The sequence below is a fragment of the Rhineura floridana genome, chromosome 2 (genome assembly GCF_030035675.1).
Source record: "Rhineura floridana isolate rRhiFlo1 chromosome 2, rRhiFlo1.hap2, whole genome shotgun sequence".
Taxonomy (NCBI): Eukaryota; Metazoa; Chordata; class Lepidosauria; order Squamata; family Rhineuridae; genus Rhineura; species Rhineura floridana.
This window is the reverse complement of record NC_084481.1, coordinates 142,945,316-142,966,655: the sequence shown is the minus strand read 5'-3', so window position 1 is coordinate 142,966,655 and position 21,340 is coordinate 142,945,316. Positions and strand designations below refer to the sequence as shown.

The 21,340-nt window shown below is 40.1% G+C and overlaps 1 protein-coding gene and 1 long non-coding RNA gene across 8 annotated transcripts in view; one reads left to right on the top strand and one right to left on the bottom strand.

Annotated features, from left to right (window-relative positions):
- Positions 1–21,340, top strand: part of SHANK2 (SH3 and multiple ankyrin repeat domains 2) — a 655,745-nt gene that overhangs the window by 86,605 nt on the left and 547,800 nt on the right. For all 7 annotated transcript variants that reach the window (XM_061610714.1, XM_061610713.1, XM_061610715.1 and 4 more), the window contains exons 4-7: positions 5,911–5,982; positions 9,793–9,901; positions 10,062–10,213; positions 11,138–11,305. In XM_061610714.1, the coding sequence (XP_061466698.1) occupies positions 5,911–5,982; positions 9,793–9,901; positions 10,062–10,213; positions 11,138–11,305 (501 nt within the window). The remainder of the gene's footprint in view (positions 1–5,910; positions 5,983–9,792; positions 9,902–10,061; positions 10,214–11,137; positions 11,306–21,340) is intronic.
- Positions 6,174–21,340, bottom strand: part of LOC133377192 (uncharacterized) — a 45,032-nt gene continuing 29,865 nt past the window's right edge. Inside the window, exon 3 of the long non-coding RNA XR_009760644.1 lies at positions 6,174–6,287. This is a non-coding gene — a long non-coding RNA (uncharacterized LOC133377192). The remainder of the gene's footprint in view (positions 6,288–21,340) is intronic.

The window sequence follows — 21,340 nt, the reverse complement described above, 5'->3', positions numbered from 1 at the left end:
CTAGTCTAATGTGCTCATACAGCCTGTGGTCAGAGCTGAGAAAGAACTAAGCTAATCTGATACCAATTTTTCTATGCTTCTACAGTGCTGCCCTATGTTTCTACTTGGGGAATATACCCAAACTTTGAAACTTCACAGTGTTTTTCTTTATGCATAAGATTTCCTCATGAAGAACTCCATAGCATATGGAGGTCTAAATATTTTCTCTGTAAGATATCCAATAAAGCATATTTTTATTTATTTATATATTTAATTAATTAAATTTATATCTCACCCTTCTTCCCAAAGGAGCCCAGGGCAGAAAACACATCAGTGATAAAAATACAATATAGGGAACAATCAACTATAGTTGGGTTTTTTAAAGTCTTATTTTTATTGGAAACACATGGACCCATGATACTAGATGCTTGTAAGTTCAGTTAATGTCAAACCATGATTAAGGAAGCTTAGATGTGGTTTAGTGTGATGTATGAATTGACAACAGCTGAACGTCAAGAAGACTAAAGTAATGACAACAGAAGATTTATGTAACTTGTCAAGGATTATCAGTGCCTAGGCATAGTCCTTAACCAAAATGGAGACATTGGTCAAGAAATTAGAAGAAGGCTAGGACTGGGGAAGGCAGCTATGAGAGAACTAGAAAAGGTCCTCAAATGCAAAGATGTATCACTGAACACCAAAGTCAGGATCATTCAGACCATGGTATTCCTGATCTCTATTTATGGATGTGAAAGTTGGACAGTGAAAAAAGCGAATAAGAAATATCAACTCATTTGAAATGTGTTGTTGGAGGAGAGCTTTGCAGATACCATGGACCATGAAAAAAAGAAATAATTGGGTGTGTGTTGTTGGAGGAGAGCTTTGCAGATACCATGGACCATGAAAAAAAGAAATAATTGAGTGTTAATCAAATTAAACCAGAACTGTCACTAGAAGCCAAAATGATGAAACTGAGGTTATCATACTTAAGAACATAAGAACATAAGAAGAGCCTGCTGGATCAGGCCAGTGGCCCATCTAGTCCAGCATCCTGTTCTCACAGTGGCCAACCAGGTGCAAGAACACTCTCCTCTCCTGAGGCTTCCGGCAACTGGTTTTCAGAAGCATGCTGCCTCTGACTAGGATGGCAGAGCACAGCCATCATGGCTAGTAGCCATTGATAGCCCTGTCCTCCATGAATTTGTCTAATCTTCTTTTAAAGCCATCCAAGCTGGTGGCCATTACTGCATCTTGTGGGAGCAAATTCCATAGTTTAACTATGCGCTGAGTAAAGAAGTACTTCCTTTTGTCTGTCCTGAATCTTCCAACATTCAGCTTCTTTGAATGTCCACGAGTTCTAGTATTATGAGAGAGGGAGAAGAACTTTTCTCTATCCACTTTCTCAATGCCATGCATAATTTTATACACTTCTATCATGTCTCCTCTGACCCGCCTTTTCTCTAAACTAAAAAGCCCCAAATGCTGCAACCTTTCCTCGTAAGGGAGTCGCTCCATCCCCTTGATCATTCTGGTTGCCCTCTTCTGAACCTTTTCCAACTCTATAATATCCTTTTTGAGATGAGGCGACCAGAACTGTACACAGTATTCCAAATGCGGCCGCACCATAGATTTATACAATGGCATTATGATATCGGCTGTTTTATTTTCAATACCTTTCCTAATTATTGCTAGCATGGAATCTGCCTTTTTCACAGCTGCCGCACACTGGGTCGACATTTTCATCATGCTGTCCACTACAACCCGAGGTCTCTCTCCTGGTCGGTCACCGCCAGTTCAGACCCCATGAGCGTATATGTGAAATTCAGATTTTTTGCTCCAATATGCATAATTTTACACTTGTTTACATTGAATTGCATTTGCCATTTTTCTGCCCATTCACTCAGTTTGGAGAGGTCTTTTTGGAGCTCTTTGCAATCCCTTTTTGTTTTTACAACCCTGAACAATTTAGTGTCGTCAGCAAACCTGGCCACTTCACTGCTCACTCCTAATTCTAGGTCATTAATGAACAAGTTGAAAAGTACAGGTCCCAATACCGATCCTTGAGGGACTCCACTTTCTACAGCCCTCCATTGGGAGAACAGTCCGTTTATTCCTACTCTCTGCTTTCTGCTTCTTAACCAATTCCTTATCCACAAGAGGACCTCTCCTCTTATTCCATGACTGCTAAGCTTCCTCAGAAGCCTTTGGTGAGGTCCCTTGTCAAATGCTTTTTGAAAGTCTAAGTACACTATGTCCACTGGATCACCTCTATCTATATGCTTGTTGACACTCTCAAAGAATTCTAATAGGTTACTGAGACAGGACTTTCCCTTGCAGAAGCCATGCTGGCTCTGCTTAAGCAAGGCTTGTTCTTCTATTTGCTTAGTTAATCTAGCTTTAATAATACTTTCTACCAGTTTTCCAGGGACAGAAGTTAAGCTAACTGGCCTGTAATTTCCGGGATCCCCTCTGGATCCCTTTTTGAAGATTGGCGTTACATTTGCCACTTTCCAGTCCTCAGGCACGGAGGAGGACCCGAGGGACAAGTTACATATTTTAGTTAGCAGATCAGCAATTTCACCTTTGAGTTCTTTGAGAACTCTCGGGTGGATGCCATCCGGGCCCGGTGATTTGTCAGTTTTTATATTGTCCATTAAGCCTAGAACTTCCTCTCTCGTTACCACTATTTGTCTCAGTTCCTCAGTATCCCTTCCTGCAAATGTTAGTTCAGGTTCAGGGATCTGCCCTATATCTTCCACTGTGCAGACAGATGCAAAGAATTCATTTAGCTTCTCTGCAATCTCCTTATCATTCTTTAGTACACCTTTGACTCCCTTATCATCCAAGGGTCCAATCGTCTCCCCAGATGGTCTCCTGCTTTGAATGTATTTGTAGAATTTTTTGTTGTTGGTTTTTATGTTCTTAGCAATGTGCTCCTCAAATTCTTTTTTAGCATCCCTTATTGTCTTCTTGCATTTCTTTTGCCAGAGTTTGTGTTCTTTTTTATTTTCTTCATTCGGACAAGACTTCCATTTTCTGAAGGAAGACTTTTTGCCTCTAAGAGCTTCCTTGACTTTGCTCGTTAACCATGCTGGCATCTTCTTGGCCCTGGCGGTACCTTTTCTGATCTGCGGTATGCTCTCCAGTTGAGCTTCTAATATAGTGTTTTTAAACAACTTCCAAGCATTTTCGAGTGATGTGACCCTCTGGACTTTGTTTTTCAGCTTTCTTTTTACCAATCCCCTCATTTTTGTGAAGTTTCCTCTTTTGATGTCAAATGTGACCGTGTTGGATTTTCTTGGCAATTGGCCAGTTACATGTATGTTTAATTTAATAGCACTGTGGTCACTGCTCCCAATCGGTTCAACAACACTTACATCTCGCACCAGGTCCCGGTCCCCACTGAGGATTAAGTCCAGGGTTGCCGTCCCTCTAGTCAGTTCCATGACCAACTGATCTAGGGAATAGTCATTTAGAATATCTAGAAACTTTGTTTCTTTGTCATGACTGGAACACATATGCAGCCAGTCTATGTCCGGGTAGTTGAAGTCACCCATTACTACCACATTTCCTAGTTTGGATGCTTCCTCAATTTCATATCTCATCTCAAGGTCTCCCTGAGCATTTTGATCAGGGGGACGATAGATCGTTCCCAGTATTAAGTCCCTCCTGGGGCACGGTATCACCACCCACAACGATTCTGTGGAGGAGTCTGCCTCTTTTGGGGTTTTGAGCTTGCTGGATTCAATGCCTTCTTTCACGTATAGAGCGACTCCGCTACCAATACGTCCTTCCCTGTCCTTCCGATATAGTTTATATCCAGGGATAACTGTATCCCACTGGTTTTCTCCATTCCACCAGGTCTGCGTTATGCTCACTATATCAATGCTCTCCTCTAAGACCAAGCACTCCAGTTCTCCCATCTTGGTTCGGAGGCTCCTAGCATTAGCGTACAGGCACTTGTAAGCAGTGTCTCTCTTCAAGTGTCTTTGGCACTTGTGGTTAGGCCTGTGGTAATTTTGCTCTTCTGAATTTATATCCTGTGCCCCTGCTCTCACAATGCCTACTTCTAGGCCTACCCCTTTTAAAATTTCATCATTTCTTTGGTTTTTATCCCAGGGGGGAGGTTTATTCCGAACCGGACCTTTCTCAGCTCCTGTTGGGTTTCCCCCCTCAGTCAGTTTAAAAGCTGCTCTGCTACCTTTTTAATGTTAAGTGCCAGCAGTCTGGTTCCATTCTGGTTCAAGTGGAGCCCATCCCTTTTGTACAGGCTCGGCTTGTCCCAAAATGTTCCCCAGTGCCTAACAAATCCGAACCCTTCCACCCGACACCATCGTCTCATCCACGCATTGAGACTGCGAAGCTGGGCCTGTCTGGCTGGTCCTGCGCGTGGAACTGGTAGCATTTCAGAGAAAGCCACCTTAGAGGTCCTGGCTTTCAGCATCCTACCTAGCAACCTATATTTTGCTTCCAGGACCTCACGGCTGCATTTCCCCATGTCGTTGGTGCCAACGTGCACCACGACCACTGACTCCTTCCCAGCACTGTCTACCAAACTATCTATACGACGGGCAATATCCGCAACCTTCGCACCAGGCAGGCAAAACACCTTGCGGTCTACACGCCCATCACACACCCCACTGTCTATGTTCCTAATGATCGAATCACCCACTACAAGGATCCCTCCACCCCCTGGAGATATATCCTCGGCACGAGAGGATAGCTGCTCATCCCCCAAGGAATGGGTCCCTTCTAAGGGATCGTTTCCCTCTTCCTCAGCTGGATGCTCTCCTTCCCCGAGACCATCGTTGTCCATGATAGCAGGAGAGCTATCATCGTTGGGTGGGACACAGCTATAACGTCCCTGAAGGCCTCCTCCACACACCTCTCTGCCTCTCAGCTTTTCCAGGTCCGCCACCTTGGCCTCAAGGAAATGAAGTCATTCCCGGAGAGCCAGGAGCTCATTGCACCGAGAGCACACCCACGACTTCTGTCCAACAGGCAGATAGTCGTACATGCTGCAGGCGGTGCAAAACACTGGAAAGCCCCCACACCCCTGCTGGCTTCTTACCTGCATAGTTTTGTTTAAGGTTTATTACATCAATGGGTTGGAGACTGCGGTTTAGTTGAGGTCAGGGAACAGACGGGCAGAGTGGGGGGCCCTGGCCTCCTCGCCCTGCTGCCGAACTCGCTCTGCTGCTTAACTCGCCTTGACGCTTTGTCAGCTGGGGCCTTGACGCTTCGTCAGCTGGGGCTCCCTCTAGCTTGTGGAGCGGGCTCCCTCGCTCGATTCACTAGAAAAGACAATAATGCTGGAAAAACAGAAGGGAATAGGAAAAGAGGAAGGCCAAACAAGAGACAGATTGATTCCATAAAGGAAGCCACAGACCTGAACTTACAAGATCTGAACGGTGGTTTGTAACAGATGCTCTTGGAGGTCGCTGATTCGTAGGGTCACCATAAGTCAAAATTGACTTGAAGGCACATAACAACAAATGAATTGACAAATAATGATTTCTGATCAGCTAGCAAAACAGAATTGGAAACTATGGTTTGAATTGGGTTTCTAAACTATGGTTTTTGCAGACTATGGTTATTACTTTTGTGCTGCCTCTAGAGACTGCTGCACATAAAGACGGGAATTGAGGGTGGAGAATGAAAGCAGGCCAACAGTTCTAAACTATGGTTTACCTGTAAGCATGAAAACTTAAATCATGGTTTATAAGAACAATAAGCACAAACTATAGTTTCATGTGATGTCTGAATTAACCCATAAACATTCTGTTGATTGTCCTAATATTTTAATTGTTATGGAAACTGACCTTCCAAGCACGTTACGATTTATCTGTTTTTAATAGTAGTCACCATAACTAATTTTTTCTAGACTGTTACTAAAATGAAAAGTAACTTTGAATACTGTTGCCTTTTCAGTTTCGGTACAAGAAAAGGGTATACCGCCAATTTGATCTTGACGAAAAGCAGCTAGCGAAGCTCAATACCAAGGTATGTTCAAGTAGAGAGCATCTAACGTGTTAAAAGACTAACAGAGAATGTAGCGATATGCATTTTATTGACTTTTTTTAAAAAAATCCCTTGATTATAGAAACAAGGTAAGAAAATACGGTGCAAATTGCAACCAGAGTGTTAATAAAATCCAATACTGTGCACATTTACTCATCTGTTTCGTTGATCTGGCCAAACAGATAAAGATGCTGGTATCATTATTGTATTCGAGGATTGTCAACGGTTATGACAGAACATTTTCATGATGGCCATGTTTAGACAATATTTTCTGCCTGAGATTGTATCTGGGGAGAGACATCAAGAACAGGATTTTGGTCCACATACTCCTTCCAACACTTCTTTTCCCCTCATCACAACAGAGAAAAGTAAATAATTGAGCCTGAGGGTTCTGCATTTATTTGAACATGGGTTCTCTTTCAACTTGCAGACCCCCTCCCGCTTTCTAAAATCCTGGCTCTGATTGATAAAACTTAAGGTCAATTCCCAATCTTTTCCTAGTTACAAATACGAAGAGGGCCTCTGTGTAAGCAGGAAAAGGTCCCTTTTAACTCCTCTTATATTTATTTTGTTTATTAATTACATAGGGCCAAGAAGATGCCAGCATGGTTAACGAGCAAAGTCAAGGAAGCTCTTAGAGGCAAAAAGTCTTCCTTCAGAAAATGGAAGTCTTGTCCGAATGAAGAAAATAAAAAAGAACACAAACTCTGGCAAAAGAAATGCAAGAAGACAATAAGGGATGCTAAAAAAGAATTTGAGGAGCACATTGCTAAGAACATAAAAACCAACAACAAAAAATTCTATAAATACATTCAAAGCAGGAGACCATCTAGGGAGACAATTGGACCCTTGGATGATAAGGGAGTCAAAGGTGTACTAAAGAACGATAAGGAGATTGCAGAGAAGCTAAATGAATTCTTTGCATCTGTCTTCACAGGGCAGATCCCTGAACCTGAACTAACATTTGCAGGAAGGGATTCTGAGGAACTGAGACAAATAGTGGTAATGAGAGAGGAAGTTCTAGGCTTAATGGACAATATAAAAACTGACAAATCACCGGGCCCGGATGGCATCCACCCGAGAGTTCTCAAAGAACTCAAATGTGAAATTGCTGATCTGCTAACTAAAATATGTAACTTGTCCCTCGGGTCCTCCTCCGTGCCTGAGGACTGGAAAGTGGCAAATGTAACGCCAATCTTCAAAAAGGGATCCAGAGGGGATCCCGGAAATTACAGGCCAGTTAGCTTAACTTCTGTCCCTGGAAAACTGGTAGAAAGTATTATTAAAGCTAGATTAACTAAGCACATAGAAGAACAAGCCTTGCTGAAGCAGAGCCAGCATGGCTTCTGCAAGGGAAAGTTCTGTCTCAGTAACCTATTAGAATTCTTTGAGAGTGTCAACAAGCATATAGATAGAGGTGATCCAGTGGACATAGTGTACTTAGACTTTCAAAAAGCATTTGACAAGGGACCTCACCAAAGGCTTCTGAGGAAGCTTAGCAGTCATGGAATAAGAGGAGAGGTCCTCTTGTGGATAAGGAATTGGTTAAGAAGCAGAAAGCAGAGAGTAGGGATAAACGAACAGTTCTCCCAATGGAGGGCTGTAGAAAGTGGAGTCCCTCAAGGATCGGTATTGGGACCTGTACTTTTCAACTTGTTCATTAATGACCTAGAATTAGGAGTGAGCAGTGAAGTGGCCAGGTTTGCTGACGACACTAAATTGTTCAGGGTTGTTAAAACAAAAAGGGATTGCGAAGAGCTCCAAAAAGACCTCTCCAAACTGAGTGAATGGGCGGAAAAATGGCAAATGCAATTCAATATAAACAAATGTAAAGTTATGCATATTGGAGCAAAAAATCTGAATTTCACATATACGCTCATGGGGTCTGAACTGGCGGTGACCGACCAGGAGAGAGACCTCGGGGTTGTAGTGGACAGCAAGATGAAAATGTTGACCCAGTTTGCGGCAGCTGTGAAAAAGACAAATTCCATGCTAGGGATAATTAGGAAAGGTATTGAAAATAAAACAGCCGATATCATAATGCCGTTGTATAAATCTATGGTGCGGCTGCATTTGGAATACTGTGTACAGTTCTGGTCGCCTCATCTCAAAAAGGATATTATAGAGTTGGAAAAGGTTCAGAAGAGGGCAACCAGAATGATCAAGGGGATGGAGCGACTCCCTTACGAGGAAAGGTTGCAGCATTTGGGGCTTTTTAGTTTAGAGAAAAGGCGGGTCAGAGGAGACATGATAGAAGTGTATAAAATTATGCATGGCATTGAGAAAGTGGATAGAGAAAAGTTCTTCTCCCTCTCTCATAATACTAGAACTCGTGGACATTCAAAGAAGCTGAATGTTGGAAGATTCAGGACAGACAAAAGGAAGTACTTCTTTACTCAGCGCATAGTTAAACTATGGAATTTGCTCCCACAAGATGCAGTAATGGCCACCAGCTTGGATGGCTTTAAAAGAAGATTAGACAAATTCATGGAGGACAGGGCTATCAATGGCTACTAGCCATGATGGCTGTGCTCTGCCACCCTAGTCAGAGGCAGCATGCTTCTGAAAACCAGTTGCCGGAAGCCTCAGGAGGGGAGAGTGTTCTTGCACTCGGGTCCTGCTTGCGGGCTTCGCCCAGGCACCTGGTTGGCCACTGTGAGAACAGGATGCTGGACTAGATGGGCCACTGGCCTGATCCAGCAGGCTCTTCTTATGTTCTTATGTTCCTCTCAAGAGCTCTAAAGAACTCATGGGACTGATGAAGTCCCATCACATACCTAAGTGCCTCCGTTCATGCACTATAAAGAAAAGTTCTGCTTTGATGTGTGAAAAGTTGATCTGAACATCACCCCCCTCATGTGCTATTCCGATAAAAGCAATTCTACAAGTAACAGTATACTCTACTATAGTAGATTTTTTTTACAGAAAGATAGATGTTTGACCTTTGATATATGACCTTTATTGTTGGATGGTATGCAGCTAAACAGGTCTGCTAGTGCAAACACTTTTGGCTGCATAATGGAACTTCCTCTCCCTCTCCTCTCCCCGTGAACCCTCTAAATCTGTTCTAGAGGTTTGGGGGAACCCGCGGAACATATTTAGGGAGTGAGCATGGAGAAGAAGTTCTGTTGCACAGCCAAAAGTGCTTGTGCTGGCAGAATTATTTAGTTGGATAAGAAAAATCCATGCTGGATCAGACCAAAGCCTATCTTCTGCAGTATCCCACTTTGTTTGCCGCCCTGGGCTCCTGCTGGGAGGAAGGGCGGGATATAAATCTAATAATAAATAAATAAATAATGTGCATGCTATTTTCAAATAATTTTCACCCTATAAGACTTGCATATTACCCCAATTATAACTTAGGGCCTGATCTCAATTGTTGTAAAATGGCATAGTAAGCATATTTTAGGTCTTCGTGTGCATATTTGCAAACTTGTGCATTCTAAATGTGTAGTGGGACAAGAATATTTTATACCTACTTGCGCTGTACTAGCCACAGCTTACTTATATACACCAGGATATATAAATGCTATGTATGAAATAGACTTCTATGCATATAAGCTTAAAACATGTCATCCTAGGCTCCTTTGGGAGCACTGGTGGGATAAAAAATCTAACAAATGATAAAATAATATATAATAATCCAAATGTAAATGAGTGGTAACTTAGGTCTGCTCCCTGCCCCACTATATGTTTCATATGCATACTTCTATGAATGTTTATGCATGCTTTTGCCTGTAACTAAAATGTATACTTTTACAGTAGTAAAATGTTTTGCACAATATCTTTCAGGCTAATTTTCGAAAATGTATGGACAATGTTCATCACCTATCAGTTGAAAAAATAACAAAGATGCTGGATCGGGGCCTTGATCCTAACTATCATGACTTAGAAAGTGGAGGTATGAAATAAACAATTCTCATGTGTTAGCAGAAAATACACACATGTTTAGTAAATTATAAAAAGAATTGCCTAGTGTACATGAAGAGAGGAGGTAATATTCTCCTATATAACTAAGCAGGAGTTGCATAATTATTTCTTTCCATTCTTGTCTTCTTTAGAAACCCCACTGACTTTGGCAGCTCAACTTAGCAATAGTGTGGAAGTTATCAAAGCTCTGAAAAATGGAGGAGCTCATTTAGATTTCAGAGCCAAAGATGGTATGACTGCATTACACAAAGCTGCTAGAGCCAAGAACCAAGTTGCCCTGAAGGTAATTCTTTCTTGTTTCTACTTAATGTTGTTTTATACAGAAGAGTGTATAAAGGTAAATGCTTTGAGTTAATTATCAGCATCTTTAATGGACCTTTTAATCTACATTTTGCTCAAAGGTTTCTGTCATTGGTTTTTGACGTCCAAGACTTGCTTTCAATAAAGAATTCATTTTAGTGGAAATAAAAAGGGTGGTGAATACTTTACCTTGTTGTCTGATAGACAATGTAATATTGGTGTGTGGAAATGGGAATAGAGCAACGGTTACCATTTTTGTTTTATTGTATGCCCTTCAGAGTTGGTGTTTATTAATTTTTGTTTCTTAATTAGTCAGGGTTTGAAATTTGCCATGTTGCACAAAGACATGTTGTAAGACAGTCACAGACTATTGAATAGACATGAGATGGTGTTCTCTTGAATATCTAAATTATTGTAATTCATTATATTAATTTTTGGTTCTACACTGTCACTGAACGCTGGTCAGTCCCTTCACAGCACCCTATTTCAATACTGAGTGAACAGAAGACAAAAAGTGTAACGAAAGAACAGATGTATGACTTCTCCCTTTTCTTTCCCCCCTTCATCTAAATATGTTTGTTTGGAAATAAGTTCGGATTTTGTTGGACTTTACTTCCAAGTAAATGTACTAGCGCTCTAATCCTAAATATATTTACTGGAAGTGAAGTCCTGTTGATTTAAGTGCAACATGCTTCTAAGTAAGCTGTCTTAGTGCTTGGTCCTTTGCATGTCTCCTGAGTGAGAAAGTTGTCCACAGGGTTCAAAGACATTTACTCTTAAATAAATGTAAATAGGACTGCAGCCATAGTATGCATTTTAAGATTGTGTATCAAAAATTTATTAAATTTTTAGATTATCTTTATTTATTGCCTACATGCACTTCTTCAAATCCTATCATTACTTATAGATCCTCTTAGAGCTTGGAGCATCTCCCAACAATAAAGATAGCTGTGGACTGACACCATTGTATCACACTGCTGTAGTTGGAGGGGATCCATATTGCTGTGAGCTATTACTTCATGAACATGCTGCTGTGGGTTGCAAAGATGAAAATGGATGGCAAGAGATTCACCAGGTAGGAAAGATTATTTATGATGCCTTAAAATAAGTATACATGTACAGTGAAATTTATTTTTCTGTAATCTTACAATCTATGAGTTGGATCCAAATCTTCATTGATTTGGTAACAGCATATTCTTAGCACATGCTCATTCCTTTAGGTTTGTACTGGCATTACCGTATAGCAGAAAGCTATTTCAATGAAGGCAGAGCTGAAACTACTTACTTTGTTTTGTGGTTATTTTCATTACTATTGAGAAAAAACCTGTTTTTGGTGATTTTGGGCACTTGTGGATACATTTATGTTCTTTCATTGTTGCTCTTTGGTGTGGTATTTTCCTTTCTTGCTATCTTCAGACTCATTTCACTACACCATCATTTAATCTTCTTGTCTGTGGTAAGCCATGTCATTTTGTTCAGGTAATGATGTCATGGATGCTCATAAATCAGGACAGTTATGGTAAAGAAGATGACGAGAGATGGTGCCAAGAAGAAGCAATACCAGCCGGGGGTACAAAAGAGTTCCCAACAATATTGAAGCAACACACATGTTTGGTGAAGTGAAACTTGTTTAGTAGCTTCTTCAGCTTCGACAGTTGTGATTCTTTCGAATCAAATATTAAAATGTACTTTAAAATGCTTTTTCTTTTTCCAAATTGTTGATCTACTTTTTTGATAATGGATCTTGATAATTAATTCTGTCACTAGAATGCAAAAAGTTATCTGGACCTTATTTATGTGGGTAAAATGATGCAGATACGTTATAAGGAATAACGTGCTAAAATAATAGGATACACACTTGCTGACATATCAGATGCTGCATTCATTTTCTGTGCTGCAGTGGAATTATGACCCTTTGGATCCTTTTTTAACCAGTCCCTAAATTTGAGCCTTTATGTGCTGTCAGTTGGTAAGTGAACCTATAAGGGTCATGGCCTCCCTTTCATTGTAAATGAGGCTCTGTCATTGTTACAATAGTACAGGGTTCAATATTTAACAGGCTCAATATTTAGCAATATTTAACATCTACGTTATCATTAGAATGGTAAAACATTCTGGGCTTTACTTCATAGTAGTGCTTCTAGTGCCCTCTTGAGCTACCCAGTGGAATAAATAATTCAATATTAATTAGGGAATGCTAAAGTTTGCTCATATTTATAATTCTTTGTGTGTCTTCACTGCTGTTAGTGCTGAGAATGCTACTATTCTGGGAAGTTTATAAGTCCGAATAAGTGACAAACATGTACTAACTAGTGTTACCAAACTCCAGAGAGGGGAATCATAAGAGTTTCACATTTCCTTCTCCCTGTTATAGCTCTAGAAAGTAAATGCAGCTAGTCCTGCACTAGGAGTCAGCTAGAGCAGCAGATTTATATTAATTTATAGTGCTGTTGGGTGGGGGGATGTGGATAATTTTGTTTGTTGAATTAGGAATGTATTCACCATCTTAGGACCAAATTGTTTAATTGTTTAAATAATTTTCTAGCCACTCTTCAGAAACTATAGTAAGCAATTAAAAAAAATCCAGCATAAAAGTAACAGTTCCCCCTCTCCAACTAAATGTACTGCGTAAAGAATAATGGTTTTCACCTAATGCTGAACAGTTGATAAGGATAGTGCCAGGCAAACGTATGTGAAAGAAGTCCCAACGATGGGATGCCAGAAGAGAAAGGGCCCTACCTCCAATCACCACCTGTTTTACTCCAGATGGCCTCTTAGGCAAATTTTAATGATTGGGCATGTTTATGGGAGTCCAAGTGGTCCCTTGGGTAGCTATATTTTAATTATGGAGGTCACATGTTTAAGGTAACATGAAGTTTGGCCCTTAGGCTTTGTGTGGCAGAGATGTGGCATACTGGCACCAAAACAGGTTGTATGCCTCACTCGTTTCTCTTCTATGTTGTGATGGAATGGATAAAACTACTGGACTAGTTCATTCTATCCTGGAAAAAGACATAACATGGAGGGGTTTACTGAGCCTGCTCATCATGCCTTTCATTCAGGAGCTCATAATGGAACATCAGTATGACACCCTTTACTTCTTGTAGAAAGGCGTCAGTTTTAGAACCATTCAGCATATTACCTCAGTCTGCTTAAATACTTTTTTAAAACACTGTGAAATCTCTGTACTTATAGACTACAGCATCACATGTTTTCACTCACTGCAAATCACTGCTGCCAATGTTCTATCTGATTATATTGCACCATTCCTGTCAAACTCAGATAATTGAAGTGGCAGCTTTCTATAGTGGAGGACGCAGACTTCATTGGGACACAGCAGCCATCTTTCTGATGCAATGTGGATCTATAACTATAATAAAGTCCTTAATTTTGCTTAGAGGAATGTCAAGCCTTAGTTTAGTTCAGTGTGTGTGTGTGTGTGTGTGTGTGTGTGTGTATGCGTATGTGTGTGTGTATAGCTTCATTGTGAATCTTATACTTGTTGTATTTGATACATTTATTCATAATTTCCTTTTCAAAAGGCCCTGTGTGCACCTCATCACAAGAAACCAAACACAGTCTTTTGTAGTTGGAATCTGAGACAAATCAGGTTGGTTTACATCAAGAATGTAGGCTAACTGAAGAGTACAGGCTCAATAAGAACAAAGTCATCATTCAGAACCTGTAAAGTAATCCCACTTGCTCTTATCAGTTTGGAAGGTGTGAAATATCTTGGCACAGTGAATAAGCCATCCGTCACCACTTGCTTTCTAGACATTTTACTAAAAGCATTGTATATTAATATCTGCATTCACAGTTCTTCATAGAGACAGGAAGCTTTCCTATCTTAATTTTATATAAAGATGAAAAGGACACAATGGGTGTTTGCAGATAATCTTAATTTCTGCTTATTTAATTAGAAGTGACATTTTAAACTCAGGATTGAGGGTACCATGGTATTTTTCTGAGTTGCAGTAGATCTTAAAAAAAAAAAATGAAAGTGATGCAAATATTATTATTATTATTATTATTATTTATTTATTTATTAAACTTATATACCGCCCGACTAGCCATAGCTCTCTGGGTGGTGAACAACAAAATAATACTTTGACTTTTCCACAAATGCAATTTTTAAGTGGATGGCATGGCTTCAAACGTCCAGCAAAACAATTTGTTAGCAGTCTACCACATGCTAATTAGAAGACACGGTATCCTAAAAAGTATGTTAAAAGAAACACTCTAGAACAGAGGTTGAAAAGTGGATCTGACTGAGGGGCTAGATCTTTTATCCCTTCCAGCCCTGTAGGCCAAGTGTAACAGGTAGGTGAAGCCACCCACCTGTCAATCAGGTGACCCTTTCAAACTATGCAGGCAGATGCACAGCCCGCAAAACAATCTTTCAAAGTGTTCCACAAAACCACCAACAGCTGATTGTCAGGTCTTATAGAGAGCTTTGCAAGAGGCTTTGCAGGACCCAACAATCAGCTGATCATCAGGTCTTGTGAAGCCCTTTGTGCAAGGTGCCTGCAAAACTATTTCAGCTGAGCTAGGTCTTTACCTCTCTTACCTAATGTCATGTATGATGTTAGGCAGGTGGACAAGACTTGGCCAAAATGGCCTTGTGGGCCAAATGTGGAGACATGGCAGGTCTAATTAGAGCTATGGGCCAGAGGTTCCCTACTCTTGCTCTAGAATATGTCCCCAAGACCCAAAAGACAACCATGCCAGATAACCTATGTAATGGGAATATTTAGAATAGGGAACTTATTCTAGTGCATGCAAACATGGTTTGGGTATACATCAACGGATCATTTTCACATGAGTTCATAGGAACAAATTTTGACCAACAGGTCTTAAAATTCTATATTGGTAAGCTTTTTGAATTTATATGTGAAATATTAAAATATGTAAGAATATATAGCTACTTGTTTTCTGTATATTGCCTTTTACATTTTTTTGTTGGGGGGGAATTACACACCAGTATCCACTGGATAGTTGGACTGCTTTATGTTCACAAGGACGTTCCTAGACCAAATTGGTGAGCAAAAGATGCTTCTAAGCTATTGGAGTACTTTGGTTTTTTTTAGTGTTAATATATTTGAACATACAGTAGGGCCCCACTCATACAGTGGATTATGTTCCAGACCCCCGCTGTAAAGCGAAAACCGCTGTAAAGCGGAACCCATTGACTAACATTGACTAAAAAGGTGCCCGACGGCAAAAAAAGCCGTAAAAGCGGAACAAGTGCTGTAAGAGCGGCGCCTTTCTGCAATTTACAACCACTGCATTAGCAGAACACTGTAAGGCGAAGTGCTGTAAAACGGGGCCCTACTGTATATATATATGTTGAATAATCAACAGGGGAGCACACTGACTGACAGAGATAAAATAAAAGGAAGATGGAAGCAATACATGAAGAACTCTAGAAAAGAGATGCAAGGATGATAGATTCAATCATGGAGGAACCATATGATGAAGAACCAGAAATTTTAGAATGTGAGGTGAAAGCTGCTCTTTAAATACTTGGAAGAAACAAATTACTGGGAACAGATGACATACCAACAGAGTTGCTACAAGCTACTGAGACTGAATCTGTCCAAATTTTGACAAAAAACTGTCAACAAATATGGAAAAGAAAACAATGGCCCACAGACTAGAAGCGTTCAATATACATCCCAATTCCAAAGAAAGGGGATCCCAGGGAATGCAGTAATTATCAAACTATTGCCTTAATATCACATGCAAGTAATGCTCAAGAGACTACAACAAAGGCTCTTACCATATATGGAGCGAGAAATGCCAGACGTCCAAGCTGGATTTAGAAAGGGAAGATGTACCAGAGATCATATCGCAAACATACATGGGATAATGGAACGGAGCAAGGAATTTCAGAAGGAAATCACCCTGTGCTTTATAGATTACAGCAAAGCCTTTGACTGTGTAGATCATGAAAAACTATGGAATGCATTAAAAGAAATGGGGGTACCACAGCATCTGATTATCCTGATGTGCAACCTATACTCTGGACATACTGTAAGGACAGAATATGGAGAAACTGATTGGTTCCCCATCGGAAAGGGTGTGAGATGGGGTGTATTTTATCACCCTGTTTGTTTAATGTATATGCAGAACATATCATGTGGAAAGTGAAATTGGACCAAGTTGAAGGATGTGTGAAAATTGGAGGGAGAAATATCAATAATTTAAGATATGCAGATGATACCATAGTACTAGAAGAAACCAGTAATTATCTGAAACGAATCCTGTGAAAGTTAAAGAGGAAAGCACAAATGCAGGACTACAGGTGAACACCAAGAAGACTAAAGTAATGACAACAGAAATTTATGTAACTTTAAAGTTGACAACGAGGACATTGAACTTGTCAAGGATTATTAATACCTTGGCACAGTCCTTAACCAAAATGGGGACAATAGTCAAGAAATGCAAAGATGTATCACTGAACATTAAAGTTAGGATCATTCAGACTATGGTATTCCCAATCTCTATGTACGGATGTGAAAGTTGGACAGTGAAAAAAGCTGATAAGAGAAAAATCAACTCATTTGAAATGCAGTGTTGGAGGAGAGTTTTGTGCATACCATGGACTGCAAAAAAATAATTGGGTGTTAGAACAAATTAAACCAGAACTATCATTAGAAGCTAAAATGATGAAACTCAGGTTATCATACTTTGGACATATAATGAGAAGACATGATTCACTAGAAAAGACAATAATGCTGGGAAAAACAGAAGGGAGTAGAAAAAGAGGAAGGCCAAACAAGAGATGGATTGATTCCATAAAGGAAGCCACAGACCTGAACTTACAAGATCTGAACAGGGTGGTTCATGAGAGATGCTATTAGAGGTCACTGATTCATAGGGTCGCCATAAGTCGTAATCGACTGGAAGGCATATAACAACAATATATTTTTATAAAATTAATTTTAATTGTGTCAGGAGACCTCATACTGAAAGGATACTGTAATAAGGATGAAGGCTAAGAAGTCAAAATGTGTTTGGCATGTATCTATACGGAAAATCTGCTAAGAAATAATCTATGTGGTCACATCACATGTGCACACAATATTAACTATTGATTGGGCTATATGCACAACTATTTTTATGTGCCACATGTAGGCCTCATTCACATTTGATCTATGTGTGGGTCTTGTCTAGTATTCAGCTTGTCACATGTTTACCTTTTTTCTGTTCAGGTTTTGTATTACATATTGTATATTTTAGATCATGTTGTGTAGTTTGTGTATTTTTGTGTCATCTTTCAACTATAGATTTTATTTATTTCTTCATAATAAATTTTGTTTATAGAAATTATTAGCATTTTAACCACTTTTGGTGTTATTTTATACAACAGCTTTGATACATTTGGGCACCCTTGGTTCCCCTTTTTATATTGTATTAGGGTATATTTATCCTTTTTGATGTGTTCAGTTTTGAGTCCACAGTCAGATTAAATGTGTGGCTCCAGTCTGTATTGGCTAGGAAGTGGAATGGAACATTTCTGTATCATATTGATCTTTTTTGATATAATACAAAATACTTTGTGATTCCATCCTGTGATGTGATTGCTGCTCCCATAACAGAATAGCAGCACAACCAGCAGCAGTTGTATGCAGACCGCCTGAGAAATATTATCCATCTACAAACATGAGCTCATAGGAAGCATGTCATGAACTCACAGGAAGCTGGGGATTGTGGTCAGGAAGGAAGACTTGACTTTACAATTGTCCAGATTATATGGAGTAGTCTATATGAGTTTTCTTATTTCACCCTTATTGAAGGCTTTACTCTGAAAAAGTGTTTCCTAGAGATTGTCTGGACTTTTTGTTTGTTGGTTTGTTTTGTTTAGCTAGCCCAAAAGAATACTTGCCTATCCATACCTATCCATACTATATATAGCTATCCATACTATGTAGCATATCCAGTATATGAAAATACATTTTACTTGCAATAATTATTGTGAATTTATTACATTCATGACTTTTTCTGAATATTTTTCTGAATATTAGTAAAATATGCTTTTTCTGAATATTAGTAAAATATGCTGTCATATACATCTTTGTAGTTTGTATTTTAGTTGTGGTATTTGTAAGGCAAGTCATAATGATAAACATTTTATTGTAATTTTAGCTATTTCTCAACAACCCCCTTAAAATTAGATTCGGAAATATGATCATTAGTGCCATCTAGTGGCCTCAGTGTCTTACTCTGCATGCTCACAGTGGAAAAATGGTTTTCAATTTGCTTACTATAATGCCAGCTGTAATCAGAATTTTGTAGATATATTGCTACTTTTTATATTAAGAGCTTAATTTTATTTTATTATAATGATGGGAATAAAATTTGCTAAAACTTGAAGAATTGTATATTCAGTTTGGGGAAAAGATAAAATCTTACGGCTTCTCTGGCTGTGGAGAAGACTAGGAACAACTGATTAATGTATACGTAAAGTCCCAAAGTCAAAAAGCTGCATGGATCCCACTTAATTGTTGCTATTAGAGTTTGTATTTAGTGTTGTTGCCATTTCAGGCCAGCAATTGTGATAACAAACTCTCACTCATCTTCAAATACCCTTTATGCTTCCAAAAGCAAAAAAGAAGGCTTTGAAGCATTGGAAGAAAAGAAGTACCACTTGGAAAGGCAAGCAGTAATACAAAAATTATCATCTAGATTTTCCAAAAATGGTCACGGTGGCCTGTTGAACCTCTTGAGCTTCTACACAATCCTGTAGCATTGTTTTATGAGATAACATACAGAATATCCTCTCAGTAAAAACACAAACTTTGAGTAGAGGGGAAAAAAGAATTGTATTAATTATATCTTGAAAAACCAATATAGCCCACTATTTATTTAATATTTCATTTATATCCCACCCTTCCTCCCAGCAGGAGCCCAGGGTGGCAAACAAAAGCACTAAAAATCTCCAAAACATCATAAAAACAAACTTTAAAATACATTAAAATAAAACATCTTTAAAAACATTTTAAAAAGCTTTCAAGACATCTTTAAAAAAAGGTTAAAAACATATTGTGAAGGGAAAAAAAGGTTTAAAAACATTAAAAAGCAATTCCAACACAGATGTAGACTGGAATAAGGTCTCAAAAGGCTTGTTGAAAGAGGAAGGTCTTCAATAGGTGCTGAAAAGATAACAGAGATGATGCCTGTCGAATATTTAAGGGTAGGCAATTCCGCAGGGTAGGTCCTGCCACACTAAAGGTCCATTTCCTATGTTGTGCAGAACAGACCTCCTGATAAGATGGTATCTGCAGGAAGCCCTCGCCTGCAGAGTGCAGTGATGGACTGGACAAAGAAACCAAATGCACAGTTATAAGATGGGAGAAACTTGGCTCAGCAATACTACATGGAAGAAGGATCTCGGGATTGTTGTTGATCACAAGCTGAATATGAGCCAACAGTGTGATGTGACTGCAAAAAAGGCAAATGCTATTTTAGGGTGCATTAACAGAAGTATAGTTTCCAAATTGTGTGAAGCAGGGCTGGTGCCAGGCATGCCTGGGCCCTTGGGCACCACCATTCCCCGAGCCCACTGCGCCTACCCACACTCACACTCCACCTTCCTCTCCATTGTTCCTTAGGAAGGATGCACTGGGCATTGTGCGGGCATGGCTGCCATCAACCAAGATGGCAGTGTAGGCTTCCCTAAGGGGCTGATGCTCCTGTTGCCATCTTGGTTGATAGTGCTATGCTACGCATGTGCACATGCCTCCCATCAAACAAGATGGCTGTAGGGGTATGACCCCCTTAGAGACGTTTCTGGCGCCATCTTGGTGGATGGCAGGTAGGCACAAGCAGTGCGAACAGCATTCACGGCAATGGGAGAGGTAAGTGGGGTGTGTAGATAGGCATTGTGGGCCCATGCAGTCTGTATGGGAGGGGCTGGGAGCTCCCTCTCTGTGATCAGTGGCAGGTTTGGGAGTCGATGCTGCTGTGGATTGCTGAATGGGAGCGCTATCCTCCCACCCTAGGGAGGGCCCTTCAGGGGCCCTCTGGTGCTGACCCTGGTACTGGTTAGGCCTCATGTTGACTACTGCATTCAGTTTTGGACACTGCACGTTAAGAAGGATGCAGACAAACTGGAACAGGTTAAGAGGAGGGCAACAAGTATGATCAGAGAACTGGAAACAAAGCCCTATGAGGAGAGACTGAAAGAACTGGGCATGTTTACCCTTATTTATTTTATTTATTATTTATTTATTTAATTTGTATCCTGCCCTTTCTCCCAGTAGGAGCCCAAGGTGGCAAACAAAAGCACAAAAAAACTTTAAAACATCATAAAAACAGACTTTAAAATATATTAAAACACAACAACCATTAAAAACATATTAAAACAAAACATCTTTAAAAACATTGTTGAAAAAAGCTTTAAAAAGGTTTAAAATATATATTAAAAAGCAATTCCATCACAGATGCAGACTGGGATAAGGTCTCAACTTAAAAGGTTTGTTGAAAGAGGAAGGTTATCAGTAGGCACCGAAAAGATAAGAGATGTTGCCTGTCTAATATTTAAGGGGAGGGAATTTCACAGGGTAGGTGCTGCCACACTAAAAGTCCATTTCCTGTGTTGTCCGGAACAGACCTCCTGATAAGATGGTATCTGCAGGAGGCCCTCACCTGCAGAGCTCAGTGATCGACTTGGTATATATATAGGATAAGAAGATCTTTCAGGTATCCTGGTCCCAAGATGTATAAGGCTTTGTACACCAAGAACTTAGCCTGGTAGCAAATGGGCAGCCAGTGCAATTCTTTCAGCAGTGGGGTGACATGTTTGTGATACCCTGCCCCAGTGAGCAGTCTCACCGCCGCAGTTTGCACCAGCTGTAGCTTCCAGACCAACCTCAAGGGCAGCCCCACATAGAGAACATTACAGTAATCGAGCCTAGAGGTTCCCAGTGCGTGGACAACAGCGGTCAGGCTATCCCCATCCAGAAATGGCCAAAGCTGTCTTACCAGCTGAAGCTGGTAAAAGGCACTCCTAGTCACTGAGGTCACCTGGGCCTCTAGCAACAAAGATGGATCCAGAAGCACCCCCCAGACTACGGACCTGCTCTTTCAGAGGGAGTACGACCCCATC